General features: G+C 50.3%; 6 protein-coding genes across 6 annotated transcripts; all 6 read left to right on the top strand.

The window, feature by feature from the left end:
* Positions 1-145: 145 nt before the first annotated feature.
* G6M90_00g000720 (uncharacterized protein) lies at positions 146-943 on the top strand (the record flags this gene model as incomplete). Its single annotated transcript, XM_014687510.1, has 1 exon — positions 146-943. One exon carries the CDS (start codon positions 146-148, stop codon positions 941-943), a length of 798 nt encoding a protein of 265 aa, XP_014542996.1.
* Positions 944-3,926: 2,983 nt separating this feature from the next.
* G6M90_00g000710 (uncharacterized protein) lies at positions 3,927-4,702 on the top strand (the record flags this gene model as incomplete). The annotated part of the gene is made up of 2 exons (XM_066129491.1): positions 3,927-4,271; positions 4,349-4,702. The coding sequence occupies 2 exons, from the start codon at positions 3,927-3,929 to the stop codon at positions 4,700-4,702; spliced, it is 699 nt and encodes a 232-aa protein (XP_065985625.1).
* A 3,645-nt stretch (positions 4,703-8,347) lies between these two features.
* E2AA_0 (Heat-labile enterotoxin IIA, A chain) lies at positions 8,348-10,737 on the top strand (the record flags this gene model as incomplete). The annotated part of the gene is made up of 4 exons (XM_014687512.1): positions 8,348-9,326; positions 9,375-9,518; positions 9,622-9,700; positions 9,783-10,737. 4 exons carry the CDS (start codon positions 8,348-8,350, stop codon positions 10,735-10,737), a joined length of 2,157 nt encoding a protein of 718 aa, XP_014542998.1.
* Positions 10,738-13,140: 2,403 nt separating this feature from the next.
* Positions 13,141-14,472, top strand: VRG4_0 (GDP-mannose transporter; the record flags this gene model as incomplete). Its single annotated transcript, XM_014687513.1, has 4 exons — positions 13,141-13,437; positions 13,496-13,586; positions 13,665-14,021; positions 14,072-14,472. The coding sequence occupies 4 exons, from the start codon at positions 13,141-13,143 to the stop codon at positions 14,470-14,472; spliced, it is 1,146 nt and encodes a 381-aa protein (XP_014542999.1).
* A 623-nt stretch (positions 14,473-15,095) lies between these two features.
* MRP2 (mitochondrial 37S ribosomal protein uS14m) lies at positions 15,096-15,617 on the top strand (the record flags this gene model as incomplete). Its single annotated transcript, XM_014687514.1, has 3 exons — positions 15,096-15,202; positions 15,316-15,487; positions 15,555-15,617. 3 exons carry the CDS (start codon positions 15,096-15,098, stop codon positions 15,615-15,617), a joined length of 342 nt encoding a protein of 113 aa, XP_014543000.1.
* Positions 15,618-16,078: 461 nt separating this feature from the next.
* CWC25 (Pre-mRNA-splicing factor CWC25) lies at positions 16,079-17,404 on the top strand (the record flags this gene model as incomplete). Its single annotated transcript, XM_014687515.1, has 1 exon — positions 16,079-17,404. One exon carries the CDS (start codon positions 16,079-16,081, stop codon positions 17,402-17,404), a length of 1,326 nt encoding a protein of 441 aa, XP_014543001.1.
* Positions 17,405-17,477: the final 73 nt, after the last annotated feature.

Here is a 17,477-nt window from a genome sequence, read left to right as displayed (position 1 = left end):
AGGTGGCAGATATGGACCGAATCGCAACGCCGCGCCCGCTTGCCGATGTCTCTACATAAACTCTTTTCCGGCCACCTATAGACTGGGGCTTTCGCATTCCTCTATACACCTCACATCTTCTTTTCTCGAAGTCGCGCATGGCAGGATGAAAATACCACAGTCTATAGCCCTCGTGGGCTTCACCTATGCCGCCACGGCTTGGGCATCCTTGGGCGCGCCAGGTCCTTCCATCCGCCAGGTTAAAGGCCAAATTGGCCAACTTGGGGACGTCACAAACAAACCCATACTAGATGGAGACAAAGCGAGCACATTCTTCGTCGGCGACTTCCGGGACCCTACAGTAGTGTTTAGAGAAGGCCTCCAACCGGGTTTCGATACAGGTCTCGACGATGCTGCCGGTGCTACTACACCCGAAGACGTATTCGTATCACCGTCGCACGAAGCATCCATCGACATGTCATTTTTCCAACAGGAATCCGAGGCGCAAACCGGCTTCGTCTACCAAGTCACCTTGCATGGTCTGCCTCAGGGCCACTGGCTTCACGACACGAACCGCAACGATGCCGAGACTGCAGATTTGTTTGTCGTGCCTGGAGCCATCCCCCCCAAAAACATTCAAGGCGTATACATCTACCGCAAAGATGGCTCCGGTCTTGCTGTAAAAACCAAATGGATCCCGAACCAAAACCCGCCAGATGCTCCCCGCCCCCGAAAGAGGCAGACCAAAAAGCCCTGTGTCCCGATTGACCCGAACGATGTTGATCCGGAGGACGATGACACCCCGGTGGTAGATGAGGACGGGACAGTGCAAGAGCCCAAGGATCCCCGTTGTTTTACTAATTACCATGGCAGTGTCAAGGATCGGGAAAGAGACAAGAAGAAGAGGAAGAAGCCGGGGTCGTCGTGGAGACGCCGCAATTGTCTCGACGAATCTGAGGTGTAAATGCTATTCGGGCGCCTACGCTAGTCAAGATCAAGATAGAAGCCTCTGGCAAACCTGAACGGACTTGACAAGAGTTGTTCTTCCGTAGTTTAAGGAATCGAGTCCAATTTGGGTAGATACATGGCAGACTAGTCGTCTTGAATAGCATGTCGTCAAAGTAAGACTCCATCGTCTATGACTATTTTCTCTCCTCTTCTTTTGTCCCATTTTTCCTCATTTGTTATTTATGGATGTAAATTATTACAAGAAGTTCTTGATGACCAGTATTTCGTAGACGGCCTCTTGCGTGTCTAATATACAAGTTCACGATCCATTTAATAATTCACATCCTCCAACTTCGCCGTTGCGTTGCTGGTTGCTTCACTGAACCAGCAGATAAATTTATATAATATCTTTCTCCTCCCAAAATCCACCCACTCAGCAATGGTACTTTGGGTGCCCCCGTATGTCCTTGGCTATGAAAGCCCAAGGGGGGTCGCAGCCACCGCCACCAGCGTTGTAGTTGTCCCGGTTGAACATGTAGATCCATCCTACATTTGTAAGTCATCAACTGTACATTAAGAACACCAAGTGTCTTTCAACGCAGGGGACTTACCATTGTCGCACTGGCAAACAGCGGGTATGTGGCAGCCAGGATTAGCACTTAATACGTCAACTTCATCCCATGGGCTTATGTATAACTGCATCACTTCTCTTACTATGGGAAGCAGGCGCTGGAGGGTCCCTGGCGGCGCGAGATCTGCCCCTCCGCGTCTCTTCGGTTAGGAAACGCCGTGACCGAAGCTGCAAGAGGTGCTATGAAAGAAAGAAAATGAGAGAATTTCATCGTGAACGTAGGGTGTAACAAACGAGTGTGCAGGCTGATAAACTGGAGAAGCGCGTAAATGCAGAGGATATGGGGCCGTCCTTATATACTTGTGAGCTCACCTCGTGAGTTTGTCTTTGAAAGCACTCGAAATATGCAAGTTCATAGCTAAATTCATAACGACTTGTGGGCTCACTTGCTGAACCGTGTTTAAACCATGCAAGGCAGGCGGGCCTCACGTGCTGTAATTCGAAACCAGGCTCTACAGTCTTCATTGTCATGCATGCAGATCTCTTGTTTACTCTCGAACTGAAACAATGGCCAAGTTCTAAGGGTACCACTTTGCTAAGTGGCTAGTCCACTTTGTTACCAACGGGTAACAAAGGCAGAAGGAGATGGCCGAGCACAGACAGGAACGCCTCAAAGCCACGCTGGCTGTTCCTTTGACTCACAGAAAAACAACAATCGTTGTAAACTGACACGTGCCGGTCGGCCGCAAGACAACGCCCATTGTTCCAGCCTGTGACAAGGGTTCAATGCAGAAGGCTTGAAGCAAAGAGGTAGATTCAAAGGTCATCCTAAAGGGTGTCAAAGGTCCTCGGTTTTCTAAGAGGAAGAGAGGGACAAGTAACCACTGCATATACATAAATGGAACGTCTGTGCCTAGGACTCTTACCCGGGCACGTGTTCAATCTGTGTAACTAACAGGTCCTTTGTCGGCGAAGCTCCTTTGTTGGGCTTCACGATGTGTTGGGCCCTTTCCGTGTAACAAAGCGTTTGGATTCACGTGAGCCTTGTCAACGGCACAGAACGGCATCTAATTGCGCCATAAAAAGAACGTGCTCTACTTGAACAGCAACTGTACCACCTTGTATTTCCCATGACAGATTTCTTAGCAATTGGAGCCCTTGTCAGGCCGTTGTTCCAGGTATGGGAAGGTAAGAGCCGGAGTCGAAGTTGTCGTTTGTTTTTAAACCAAACGGCAACAGCAGCACTCTTAGCGATTCGACATCTCCCGTTGCCGCTGTGTGTGACGCACCAGCCGAACCTGTAGGTCAATACTACGTCGTAATCACAACCGTGCATGGTTCGGCTTAAAGAGCGGCAACTTTCAACTCCTCAATGTCACCGCCACCCATGCCTTTGGCCAAATCACATATCTGCAACACACAATGCACCTCGGAACCAACCTCTTTGCAACTCGTCAAGAAGCCGAGTTGATCGATAGAAACGTTTGGATTCATGGTGCTGGTGCCCCTCCGCTCTACAAAGGACACGGAGGTTTCGTCCACAGAATGCACATGGGCTCCGTGTGACAAGGGCTAGGCTTAGAGCAATAACTCAATTCATCTAATAACAGTCTTTGGTATCAAAGGTCCTTGGTTTTCCTCAAGGCCTCGGTCGCCAAAGACGTCTTTAGATACAAGAAATCAGTGAAGGCCTTTTGCCCTAATCCCGTGACCGTAGCCCTTGTGTAGCAGGGCGATTTCCGTGTGACACTCCGTGTGGAAATCAGCTCTTCAATAGAGCGGATTTAGTGAGTTGTACCAAAAGTGAAATTGAGGCAACAGGACCAAGAGCTAGAAGAAATGTAGCTTCAGCATCATCTCTTTATTTATATATTTACAACCCATACATTAGAAATGACAACTACGCCCCATGGTACACGGAAATCGCAGGTTACACAAGGGCTACGGTCACGGGACCTAGGGCAGAAGGTCCTCACCGACTTCTTGTATAAATAGACGGCTTCGGTCCCTCAAGGCCTTGAGGAAAACCAAGGACCTTTGATACCAAAGACTGTTATTAGTTGAATTGAGCTAAATTGCTCCAAGCCCTCTTTCCGAGCCCTTGTCACACCCCACAGTACAGAGCTGTACAGAGCTGTATGCCGCTTTAGTTGCATATATGTGCTAACCTCATACTGTATCTGCAGGATATTACGTCATGGCTCTTCCCAACACCTTCCGTTTCGATATCCCTATAGTGATGCCTTGTATGGTAGCATCTACAACTAGCTCGAGGATAAAAGGCACATAATTCCCTCATACAAACCCTCATCTCTAGTCATTTGTCCTTGCTAGCCTCGATCCGCTTGGAGGTCAGGTTAGCTAAATCCCAAGCAGCTGGGTTGTGTATTGTCCCTCGTGGCTACTTCTTCACCATCTTCTAGCTACCATGTGTGCTATTGCTGATAAATCCGGCGACGGGGAGCTGAATCCGAACAAGGCATCGTTCCAGCACATCTATAGCGAACCGACACCACTTGGATACTACAAGACTCTGACGCCCCTAGGCTACGGCGACTACCATGACCAGTTCGCCCAGCTCATCGACACCAATAAACCAAACCTCCGCCTCGGCGTCAGGAGGGTCATCGACATCGGATGCCTGTACGGCTCCACGGCAATTGCCTACGCGCAAGGTGCTCGGTGGACTCAGTCGATTCAGCCCCGGGCCGTCAGCCATCTCGACATGACCGGTGTGGACATTAGCGAGAATGCGCTCCAGTTTGGCCTCAAGGTATACATATGGAACCTCTGAATATACCCCTCCGCTTCCAAAGAATCCAGGAATAGGTAGATGTTGATCATGACCAGGCCGGCATCTTCACCAAGGTCATAAACCAAGACCTCAACGGGGCACTGTCGAGGGATTTCTACCATGCCCTCGACAACGCCGATGCCCTTCTGTGCATGATGTGCCTCTCGTACGTCCGAGACGGCGTGTTTGCCTCTGTCCTGCGGCGGTTTGCCCAAAACGGGGGCAAATATGCGATATACAGCACCATTCCCATGTTTGACGACCGGTGCTACTCGCCCAAGGCCCTCGGCATCGAGGTCAAGTGGAGCAAGTCGGTCGTTCTTCGTCACCGGGCCCTGACAGACGACGAAGTCAAGATGAACGGTGGTGTGGCAGACTCGTTTGTTAGAGTTTATCTGGTCGAATTCTGAGACGAGGCTGACCTACACCCAAAAGCTCTTGCCTGCTATTTGGAATCAGGAGGGTCTAAGGGAATAATAGCAAAGTAGGCCCGTAGGAGAGTCAATAAATATGAGGGTATACCGAAACTAGTTCCCACAAGATCTACAACTACCGGTTACATAATAACATTGTTGGCCGCAAGTGGGGTATTCCCAAGATAACCGCTTTCAACGACACAGGTGGGGGATGTAGGACAGACTCTTGAGAGCTGTTTTTCAATCTGGGCAACTGTTGTGCCTTGCGTTCGAGGCAAGTGGTCCAGGGAGCTGAGGTCTCCCTTGGCCGTCAGGAGAATGAAGAATGATTGGATCTATCACCCGAGACGGAAAGTCACGTCCTTGTTTGCCGTGACAACCCGAGCCCCCGCCTGAGTATCATGACAGCTCTCTCTGATCACCCCGTTCATTCATTGTCCGGAACGGAAATGTCAAGGACAAATACTTATCTGCTAGAAGACACGTCGGAGCTAGCCAAGAGAGTATGTGATCATACACTGTTAATATACCCGATTGCTCTCAACAACCGCGGCCAACGCCGCCCGAAGACGTTGTGTAAAGGGTTTTGCAGAAGATGGATCGGGAGGTGAACGGGATGGCGACAAGGGCGGCACATATCGTGGCCGATTAGTATGGTGGGATTGACGTATCTCCTGATAAGAGTACATATGTAGCCTTGTTGACCGATTCGCGAATGATACCTATAGATCGGAAGGCGCACCATCTCCAACATACAGGCATTACGTGGCAAATCCAACCAGAGCGCCACCAGATGATTATGAACCAGTCCCCGCCTTCCGACTCTTACGCATTCCAAAAATCTCGGGTTGCATCGGCCAATATGTAACGGCTCAGGGGGCTGTGCCGCCTGCATTACCTGTAGCTACTAACCCCTTTCCGATCTCACTGGAACCATAGACCCATCAGATGATGCGGAAACAACATCATCTACATGTTGTAACGGCAGGGCGGGAAGGGGGCCTGTCGCGTAGCCGTGACGTGTCCGGTCCGTTTCTCGCGACTTTGGCAACTACCAAGGAGAAAGTTTCTTGCTACGATTCGAAAGATATCCACATCAGTAGACTGCCGACTATTCACCTACTGCCTCCCCAGCCAGGTTTATGCACCAAAGAGCCCGTCTGCGTCTGCAAGGGGCCGTACACCATCTTCTAAACACAGTGATTGGGGGGTTCTATGAAATTAGAGTGAAGTCTTAAAGAAAATGCTAAAATAAGTTGCGGTTTTAGAAAGCAGTGTAATAGCTGCTCCGGCAAAGACGACGTGTGCAAGAACGGGAACGGGTTCACAACGCCATGTGGTGCTATAGCAAGAAAGGGGACCGAACGTTCTTTGACGCTAACAGCAGGTGAACCGGGCATTCATTCTCGTCGGATAACAACTGCAAGCCGAATGGACATGGACAAAGCTGCGTGCTGCAGCGACACTATAACTTGGACGCCAGTGTAGCCTAACCCTAACCCGATGCCAATACCGGGAAAGAACATGCCAGAAACAAAGACTGGCAACGGGCCCTGTGCTCAGTTATTTACACGTGGCTCCTTCATTTCGAACACTAGAGTCGATTGTTTAAATGTAGGTACCACACTCTGGTCATAGTTTCGTCAAAGGGCTATGATCACGAGACCTAGGGCATAAGGCTTTTATTGACTTGTGTGAATAGAGCTCTTTGGCTTATATAGGCCTTTGGAAACCCCAGGATCTTATACCAAGGCTGTAGCTAGCACAATGAGCTATTGCTCTGAGCTCTGTACTGAGTCCTTATCACCGCTGAAATGTGTCACTATTGATAGCTATGGATCGAACTCAATATAGACTTCTCCTTGTTTTCTATGTTTCTCTGTAGAAATTTGAGTTTTTTTATAAATTTCCAAAACTTCCAACAGGCCCAACAGATTCCCTTTCTAGCTATTATTTTCACGCAATAATAGCGCCCCGTTGCGCTTTGTCAATTTTGGCATCTTGGTTGGGCCAGGTTTGAGTCATTGAATAACCTTGATGGCGTGAGGCTCTTGATTGTGCCTTGCGATACTACAAGATTCTCCGAGATGTTAGAAGATATTCGTTGAGAATGCTATTGACAGGATAAAGGCCACAGATATGGTCGTCAACGCGACGTATCACAAGCGCCGGTGAGCGGGTGAGAGATCAACCTGGGTTATAATAGCTGTATTCTACGTTACCTCGCCGTGCTGGTTGCATATAAAGTCGCCGACACAAGAGCTTGGCGTGACCCGCTATGGAATACGTATTGGGTCCGGCTCTATCATGGACCTGCTGTGAGCTGGGTGTATGGATGAATAAGTTTTTCTTTTCGTTTGATACCGGTGTCGGGGGTTCGTGGCAATAGCTTAATAGCTGACATGATCTTCTATAATACCCATCACCGGGCTAATTGAGTAAGTCATATTGAGTTACGCCAATGCCTATGATCTATACTATAGGACTCATTAAATCGCCGCATTTTTTCGGCAACTAGGGAGGCGGCCCGATTAGACAGGTGAGCTTTGCCCTTGTTGGTGATTGTTGTCAATTTTGCCAGACAGAGACAAACAGCATGTTTGCTTGTGTAACAGTCCTGAAGTACCAACCATGATCTATTGCCAGCCAGCTTAAGCCGCTCTGCGCCAGTGCTTTCCTCTATTACTTCCATCCGTTGTAAGGTTCTACTCCAGTTATGATTGAAACACAACCAGCACTCAAGTCAAGTCACAAGTCCAAGGGGGTGAACAATGACACGAACCTGGCAAGAATGTAGATGGCTAACAGTAAGGAATACTTTGCTGTGCCAAGCAGTTGGAAATGTTTGAAAAATCTCCAACCGAAGAACATCCGTCAACACAGCACCATCACAACATGATCCTTGCAGTTTTGTACTATCCACATATATCAGCCCTGCGGCTTTTCGGAGATTAATATCATGCGCCAGCCCCTCCGGGTGCCCCGTACCGAGTCCACTGCCTATACAAGGAGTGATTTTACGAATCAAGAATAGGTTAGTGTAATTGTGCACTGCCCGGATAGATAATACAAGTCATTGCTGACAACTTGCACGTAGATAGAGGTATTAGATACTCTGCTATGGAGTATCTTCAATGAGTGTCTGGCCCTTATCATGGCAACTCCACCAAGGCGTCCGGCACTTGAGATATCCGATATAAACCCGTCAGAAGGTGTCTATATGTCAGGAGAATATCGTCACTCGATACAGAAGAGGGCTTGTAGTAACTTGGTTTACTATATCACAATGTATATGAGCTGATTTATCCTTCGAGTAGTTGTAAACATGGACAAATCTATTCCACCAAGACCGGGGCTATTCAGTTTTATATGTATCAAGTCATAATAAACCACAGGCATCCCAATGAGTCGGGCGTAGCCTCCTCTTGGAAGGGAGTGATAACCTGTATGGACGAATCAATAACTTCGAAAATGGTCATGGAATCTTTCTGTCAACGAGAAGCCACATTGTGGTCAGTCCGTGAGCAGCATTTGATCCGTTGTAGATAGAAACATATATATTCAAGTATACGTCGTTTCCCAAGTTTTCTATTGCCCATCACAGAGACAAAGGCTAGTCTTCATAAATATTGAGCCAAAATGAACGGCCAAAACGCTTTATCGCTTCTTTTAGCGGCCATCTTCTTCTTCTTTTGTCATGTCCAAGGGGCGCCTCCACCAGCGACGCCCGGAGGTATAAGAGCTAGAGCTCCCGGAAAGCCACCGTTTGTATGGCGTGGTGAAACAGGCAAAACTCGCGACGGTGAACCGGGCAGGTCTCCCGCCGACGTTCAACGAGCTGGTGGGATGTGGGCACGAGGCTTTCAGATCATTGATCAACTCAGCCCCGAGCAGCTTGAAGCAGGAAGCGGTCTCTGGACGCACACCACCAACCCAGGTAGAACGAGAGACGTCACGCAATATGTTTCGACGAGTACATCGCTCCTTGGTGCCATCACCTTTGCTGTCCGGCCCTCGCCGCGGCACGCACAAGAGGTTGGCTATCTCTACCGGATCCGTACAAACTGGGCCATGGTCGATGTGAACTTGTCCTTGGAGAATATTTCTCCCTACCCAGAGCAACAAGAGCAAGCTGTCGTTCAAGGGATCCCTTGGAACCAGATCATGGGCTGGTACGAGGTACGTGCTGCCGATCTAAACCGTATTCTTGGCGCAGAGGATCCTGTCAGCCAGTTGGGTCGCTTCAACCGGAATGCCGACTTTCGTCCAGATTCAACAGACCCTAGCGGCGCCCAGCCGCAACTTGCTGGGCTTGAGAATCCTGTAGAGGGACGCCATGGAGCCTGGGAGGCCTATATAGGACAGTCGGTAGCCAGCAACCTGAGGCAGTTCATCAGAGAATATGGACCCCGAACAGAGGCAGCAGATCAGACCACGCTCAGCAGCCTCGACTGGTCTGCGGTTGAGATCCCAGCTCATCTACGAACAGCCTTGGGCCAGGGTGCTGCAAGCGCGGCGCAGTGTGCCATGGCACTGGCAGCAGTTGTCGTGTCATGGCACCACGATGAGTTGAAAAGATCGATTCCATGGCACAAAGTAGACAGCCGTGATACAACCAGTATGTCCGTCTGTTCGACGAAGCTGTACCTGATCTAACCCAGTATAGGCAACCTCGGTAGTAATGCCTGCGGTAGGCTTGCTACTGCAGTCAAGGACAAGGCGGAAAATAAGGAAGCTACTGTGAAAATTTGCGACGAGCCACGATCCGGCGGAGAATGCCTTACTATACAGACACCTCCCCAATCTTGCGGTATGTTCCCTTCGGCTGCAACTATTGATGGCGTAACCGGCCCGTGAGGCTGGCTGTTTACCTAGTCACCAGTTGATTTTGGCTAATCGAAACATGTCAATAGTTGGTGTCCCTTTGGAATGGAATGACAGAGCGTCAACTATTCTTCTCAGCGCATCCGCTGGTATCTGCCAGTTCTTCCAGTAAGACCAGACCTTTCAGGACAGTCGAACGATGGCGTCCCGGCTATTTTCACGAATCATGCAGAAACTAATAACCTGTCAGTGATTATAATTGCGCCGGTGCCTCCTTTCAATCCTCTTTTCCGGGCAACGATCATTTAGACGAGTTCGACGAGGGTCGTTTCAACAACATGATTAGCTCCATTCGTTGCGACAACACAAGCCCAGAAACTCAGATTGAACGGCCACCGGTCATCGAAGTAGCCAAGCCGGACGCCTGCATCGCCAAGCCTCGCCCGTTGGCCGAGATCCTGTGGGTCATGATAAACAACATCGACGGCGAGAATCCAGGCGACCTCTTCGGCAGCATCCACGCCACCGACGACTCGGGCCGCCAAGTAATCTACAGTGTTGAGAAGGATGATTCCGTGTCCGTCGAGCCGCGAGACCAAATCACGTTGCGCACATCGCGGCCTCTTGCGGCGGATGGGAATTTCGTCATCGACCTGGATCTCTGGGACAGAGACAGGGACGCGTCTCCGCACGACGAGGTGAGCCGCGGCCAAATTGCGTGGAAAGTCTACGACCCGGCCAACGAGTACGACACGCCTATTCAGACAGAGGTCGACGGCGAATACGGCAAGGCGACGGTGGATTATGTCGTGATGAGCAGTGCTGCACAGGCCGTCGTCCAGGTAATCATGCTCGACGGAGACGGAGAGGAGCCCGCCGACGTCTTTGGGAGAATTAGAACATCTAGCCGCTTTGTCCAGCGCGACCTGTTTAACAGAGAGAGCGGCGATAGCATGGAGATATACCCTGGTACAGCTATCCCGTTGTCGCGGGCTATCATGGCCGTGCCGATGCTTGATACCCTCAAGATTCATGTTGATCTGTGGGACCATGACGCCGACTGGTCCCCCAACGACCAGATAGCGTACGGAATCGCAGAATTTCGTCCACGGCTGTCGGGCTCGGAAAAAAAGGTAGTTGACGGAGAGTACGGCAAGGTTGAAGTGTCCGTGACCTGGGGAGGAGGCCGGCCTCAAGGGTGCTGATGCTCATCCATGCCCGGGACTATTTGAGGCGCAGTGGCCATGACTCCATGCAACCATGAGCGGAAACCGCAACTTGGCCAAATTCTACGCCGGCCTTTGCACGTTGGATCAGTGGGCTGCAGGGCGTGATTTTACCACCCAAAGACTGGGAGTCGATCCGTGGGCCAAGCATTCATTACAGCTGTTACATTTGTCATCTAGTTGGGCTCGGGAACAATTTCGTGCCGTTTTCTTCAGAACTATAGTTTTATCAATAGGAGTTCTGTTCAAGAACCTGTCGTTTGCTATGCCATAAATCCCTCACTTTCATCTTGATACTATCTAGGGGAGACTTGCAAATATAGTACTACAGTAAAATATGACATTTGCCATTAAACACTAGGGAGTTTTCACAAGACAGACAACTACATAGCTGAGACCAGTCGGTCCGTAACGATGCCATAGTTTGTGATGTCACGGTGGCTTGTGAGCCATGATAGTCTAGCACATAATCAGGGGAAGCGATGTGCAAGTGCAAAAGTGTCTCCGAGGAAGTCTCTGTTCGCCAACAACTAGCACAGCCTCCCCTTCTAATATTGGTCCACATATCCTTAATACTAATTGGCATGCGCCCCTGCAAGATATCCCAGTAGTGCTACTTGGCAACAGGGACGGCCGGGAGGCCCGATCTGCCCGGAGCGGAGTCCGCGGCGGCGGCGGCGACGGACCCGTCCCTTGAGCCCTCCAATATTACCTCTCAGCTTGAGGGTCGAGACATGCCAACACTTGATCATCTACAGCCGTGGCGGCTCAGGTTAGTGGAGATGGATCCACTGCGCATCACCATGGTCGAGGCGAGAAGTGCCCCGACGGTTATCGGGTTTGGCATTTGAGCCATGGAGCAAAAAGATCCAGCGATAGTGGCCCTTGCCCGAGTACCACCGATATCCAGATTATAAGTGTGGCCCTTTGTCTCTCTCTTGAGTTTACTCTGCCTCCCTTCTTTTTTTCCTTTTTCTCTTTTTTCGTCACTTTCTGTTTTGTATTTCCCTTTCTCTCACTCTCCTCTTTCTCTCTGAGGCCTCTGATAAGAAGGTGCTCAAGAATAGATGTCTCATACAGCATAATTACTTTCGTACCATCGGATACAGCAAGCCTCAAGTTTGTAAACAATGACCCGTCAGAGGCTCAGCTAGGATGCAACTTCATGCAGCATTCAGAAAATAAGGCGCTCCACGGCTATCAAAGATGCCTTTTTGATCAAAGAGTTGATTGTAATATCTGTGGAATGGTTTCTTTGAAAATGAGCGGAAAGCCGAATGGCGCGTTTCCATAGTAGTTCAGTACTTGGCTGATGGTTGAGGCAAAGCCTCCGTCGCGTGGCTGCTCTGCTACTCCTGTTCGTGCTATATCCGAGCAACTGCGCACCAAAATGACTTGCCTTCTCTGACGCATTAAATTCCCAAAAACGCACCCAAGGGCCTTGGAAATTCATTTAATGCGAATGGCCTAGTTGGTCTCGTTGCTACGTACGGTATACCATAGGCAATACAGAATAGCCGGCACAACCAAGATTATCCACCAGTGGTTCCCCAGTGAGGCCGTTGTGCGCTTCTTCTATTAATTTTGGCGGGTTGTGCCGTTCTTTTATCAACTTTGCAATTCAATTAGTTGAGCCGGAGGCTTTGAACGAGATATACCAAATAAGAGTATAGACGAACATATCGGGAGTGGCATGTACGGCTTGGATTTGGAGGCTGCCGCATTTTAGCGAAATGCGTTATGTGACTGATTTGACTAGTAATTATCATGTCCTGTGGTATTGACTACTGGGTAGCTGTGGTCATATGGACGTAGTAACATGCTCTTTGTGACTGTTATACCATCGTCATCGAAGGCAAAAGGCTCAGGACCACATCCAGTTGCAGGTCCAAAGAACCCTAATACCGCATGAGCTCGGGGAAGCAAAAATAAAGTCACGCCTCGAGCTACAAGTCTAATTTTATAATATAATATAATAATAAAGAAGAGGCACACAAATATAATATCAGAATAGCTTTACTTGGAAAAAGTTTTAGTTAATTACCTACCTACCCTACAAGTACCTAGGTATACAGGCAAAAGTCTGTAGCCACGCAAGTGCGGCTGTGGCTGTGGCTGTGGCTAAATTTAGATGTGGCAAAGTTTTATCCCTTTCCATCGCGTACCTCCCTATGATCATCGTACACGGTCAGAACCTTGTCTCCCACGGTTCGCAACCTTCACTCATCTTTTCGCTGCCAATTACGCATCTCACCGTCTCTCGCTCTCTGTTCACTTCGTCCACTCGCTTCACCTCCTCCGACGTGCTCGCTACGCCCGTGTTCGAGCCTGAGCCTTTATTGTCCGGTATCCTCTCATTTTCCCGTCTATCCAGGGGCAACCATGTCGGACAAGAAATCCGACGACATGCTCCCCATGTCCAATTCCAATGGTCATGCGAATGGCGTCGCCAACGGCCGCAATGGCAGCGCCCACAAGCAGCCCTTTCCAAGCTTTACGCCCGCCCAGGCAAAGACGGATGCGCTCAAGGGCCTGGGGCCCTCCATGGCATCGCTGGAGAGTAGTCGTGGCGCCTCCGTCATTGCCTACTGTCTGAGTTCCATGAGCATGACCATTGTGAATAAGTATGTTGTGTCGGGGTCCAATTGGAACATGAATCTGTTGTATCTTGCTGTTCAGGTATGCTTATATTTCATTGCGTATCTGAAGGCTGTTGCTGATCATGTCTACCGAGTAGTCCATTGTTGGGACCCTGGCGATTATCATGTGCAAGCAGGCTGGCATGGTCAAAGACTTGGGCCCATTCGACTCGCAAAAGGCAAAGACTTGTATGTCGTCTCCCGGTCCAACTTGTTGCGACTTGTTTTTTTTTTTTCTATTTTTTCAGCGGCACTGACAAATCGCAGGGTTTCCCATTGCTCTGCTTCTCGTTGCCATGATTTACACCGGTAACAAGGCCCTGCAGTATCTCTCCGTCCCTGTCTACACCATCTTCAAGAATTTGACCATTATTGTCATTGCCTACGGAGAGGTTCTCTGGTTCGGAAGCAGCCTCACTCCGCTGACCCTCGTTTCATTCATCATGATGGTGTTTAGCTCGGTTATTGCTGCGTGGGCGGATGCCAGGAGTGCTTCCACGGCTGCCGCCGTAACCACCCTGAACCTGGGCTACGGATGGATGGGCATCAATGTCTTTTGTGCCGCCATGTATGCTCTTAGCATGCGCAAGGTTATCAAGAAGACGGGCTTTAACAATTGGGAAGGTTGGTCATTTGCACTCCCCGTTCAGACATCAGCCCACTAACAATTGCAGTCATGTACTACAACAACCTCCTTACCATTCCTGTCCTCATCATCTCATCTCTCCTTGTCGAGGACTGGTCCTCCGCCAATCTCAACAGCAACTTTCCCGCCGATTCTCGCTACAGTATGTGTACGGGCATGGTCTACTCAGGTCTCGGCGCCATCTTCATCTCCTATTCGACCGCGTGGTGTATCCGCGCCACTTCTTCCACCACGTACGCCATGGTTGGCGCCCTTAATAAGTTGCCTGTTGCAATTTTGGGCATTCTTTTCTTCGCTGCACCTGTTACATTTGGTAGTGTCTCGGCCATTGTCCTGGGCTTCGTGAGCGGCATTGTGTATACTGTGGCCAAGCTTCAGAAGGGCAAGGAGAAGCCTCAGCCTGCGCTGCCACTGACCAACAAGCGATAGACGGACTCCCTGAGGACGGTTGTTATGACTAATGTCGGGAACCCATCACCCAAATTTATGGCCTCGTTGAGCCCGCTTTGAGAGCTGGCTGCACCTAAAGGTCCATTCTTCCCGGTGTTGCTTAAAAATTATGTGCATTTCAACGGCCTGGACATGGTCGACTATTTGGCGTTGTACGGCTACGGAACGGAACAGAAAATACTTTCATCGCGGTTACTCGGCAGAATTAACGTGTTCAAACATTAATTATTGGGTAGCCCTCATGACTCTCATGATGAGGGACTACACATGCATTCGGTTCTTGTGCACATTTGAGTTGGTTTAGATTAGAGCAGTTTAGTTAAGACAACGACTTACGATTGCATCAATGTATTTGCGCTAGGGCGGTTTCAGATCGAAGATCCAACTTTGGTAAACTGCAATAGTGCAGATTAAAACATACCGTTGCTCAAAGTCCGCACCATCCAGCAAAATCCAGATCTCTACTCCAATTATCAAGCACTGTGAGAGAAGGAAAAGTGGGTCGACTCGGCAAAATATCGGCATCTCAAAGTCATCTTCTTCCATGTGCTCAACACAAACAGCTTGCCATCTATCAACGTCAGGAAATTTAAGCGCTCGCCATGTCGATGTTCCGAGCGAAGAAGCTCGACCTGGGCTGCTTCGTCAAGGCCCGGACAATTCGGGACCACACGAAGCGCAAGGTCTTTGAGCAGTTCGAGACGGAGAGGTACGCAGCGTCCCCTAACCGTACCCTTCCACAGCGACAATCGACAAAACTCTCTGCGCGGCGCGATTGATCTATGCAACAACTGGGTACAACTAGACACTAACTGGCAATAGACAAGCCCTGCGATACATCATCCGCAACACGACCCTCTCCCCTCGTGTCCGCGCCGAAGCCCAGCTGCAACTCACCCAGATGCACGCCTATACCCGCCCCACGCAGATTCGCAATAGATGTATCATGGGAGGCCAAGGCCGTGGCGTGCTGAGTGATTTTAAAATGACGAGGGTAAGTTCAATGTCGAGGGGGCTTGGTTGATGCGAAACGGTTGGAACGAAGTGCTAATGTTGGACAGTTCAACTTTAGAATGCAGGCAATGGCAGGAAACTTGCCGGGTGTGAAGCGAGCAAGCTGGTAAAAGGACCAGACACCTGTTGGGCATCTTTTTGTTGAAACGTTGTACAATATAAATGGAATAGCGACCGGATAATCTGGACTGATGTTGGAGCGGCTGGGGTGTATGGGTTAAACCAAGCGTATTTTTGTACTATGAATCTATCTACTCCGACATTCGACCTATTCATACATGTAATCTGATTCTGGGACGATGCCAGCCGTCGACTTCGCCAGGCTTGTTGCTTGAGCTGACTTTACTACTTGACATTATCCTGGGTACGCGATCGCAGTTGCGCCAAACAATCTGCTTTGCATTTGACAGCACCAGCCAGTGGGCTTCCCGGTTGGCTGCACACGCAAATATAAGTGGGCCCCAGAGTCTTGACATGCCACCAGCCTCGCCACTCCATCGACTTTCTCCAACACCACCACTCACCCAACATCTACGAGTCCACCACTCACGCAAGAAGAAAAAAGGTCATCATGGGTGGCGGCGATCTTAACCTCAAGAAGTCTTTCCATCCAACGTTACGGCGAAATCAGCAAGCCGTCTACGAGGAAGAACAAAAGGCCCTCGCCGAGCGCAAGCGCACCCAACAACGCATCAATGAAATCAAAGAAGAGCGCGCCAAGGAGGAGCTGCAGCGGCAGCTCGAGGATGCCGGCGGCAAGAAGAGAGTAGACCGGGTCGACTGGATGTACCAAGGCCCTACCGATGGTCAAGTTGGTACCAGCGAAGAGACCGAAGCGTATCTCCTGGGCAAGAGGAGAATCGACAACCTTATCAAGGGAACAGAGCACAAGAAGCTGGAAAAGAGCGCGGGTGAGGAGAGTTTTATGGCACTTCAGAATGCGAACAGCGCAAGAGATACAGCGTCCAAAATTCGAGATGATCCTCTACTCGCCATCAAGCGCCAGGAGCAAGCGGCTTACGAAGCCATGATGAACGACCCCATCAGAAGACGGCAGCTACTGGCCTCCATGGGAATGGAGGATGAAAAAAACAAGGAAAGGTCGCGGGACAAGGAGCACAGGCATCGACGGAAACACCGACGACACCGAAGCAGGAGCAGGGACGCCGAGGATGATGAGAGGCGACATAAGCGGCGGCACAGATCGTATTCACGGTCTCGGAGTCCCAGACGCCAGCGCGATGATGGTGACGATGAAGAGCGAAGACGAAGACATGGACGACGAAGAGATTCTGGCGTAGATCGAAGCCCACGGCGGGCACGAGATGATTCAGCGGGGAGAGAGAGAAGATATGAGAGCAGCCACAAAAGAAGTTCTTATCAAGACAGCGATGGCCGACGAAGGCATGACAGTCCAAACTCGGGTGATGGTGGACTACGGCGTCGCAGCCCGTCTCCAGACCGACATGACAGGAGGCGCAGCGATCATTATGCCCGGCGCGACGGCCATGACAACAGACACCGAGATGACAACAGAGATGACAATTGGAGGGGGTCACGGAATGGAACCGGTCCCCATCATAGCGGCAATGGACACGGGCACGGCAATGGCCGAGCAAGACACCAGGCCCGTGGCAAGGACGAAGATGGGGAGACAGAAAAAGCTCGCAAACTAGCGGCCATGCAGTCGGCAGCATCCGACATGGACCTAGACCGCGAAAAGCGCCTTGCTGCTCTGGAACAAGAGGAACGGGCGGCACAGAAAGCGGACGAGAGAGCGAGAGAGCGAGGGGGTGAACGCGGCTTTGTCAATGGGCTACACAAGCAGGCGGGCAAGCTTGGCTTGGGCGAGAGAATGGGACGGAATCGACAAGGATACCAGCGGGATGATGATTAGAAATGAGTCAAGGGAGGAGATGGTCAAGATTGCATCAACCGGTTCCAGGGACTTGAGAGGACAGAGGTGGGAG

This window comes from Metarhizium brunneum, chromosome 1 (assembly GCF_013426205.1).
Source record: "Metarhizium brunneum chromosome 1, complete sequence".
Classification (NCBI taxonomy): Eukaryota; Fungi; Ascomycota; class Sordariomycetes; order Hypocreales; family Clavicipitaceae; genus Metarhizium; species Metarhizium brunneum.
This window is presented reverse-complemented; position numbering and strand designations above follow the sequence as displayed.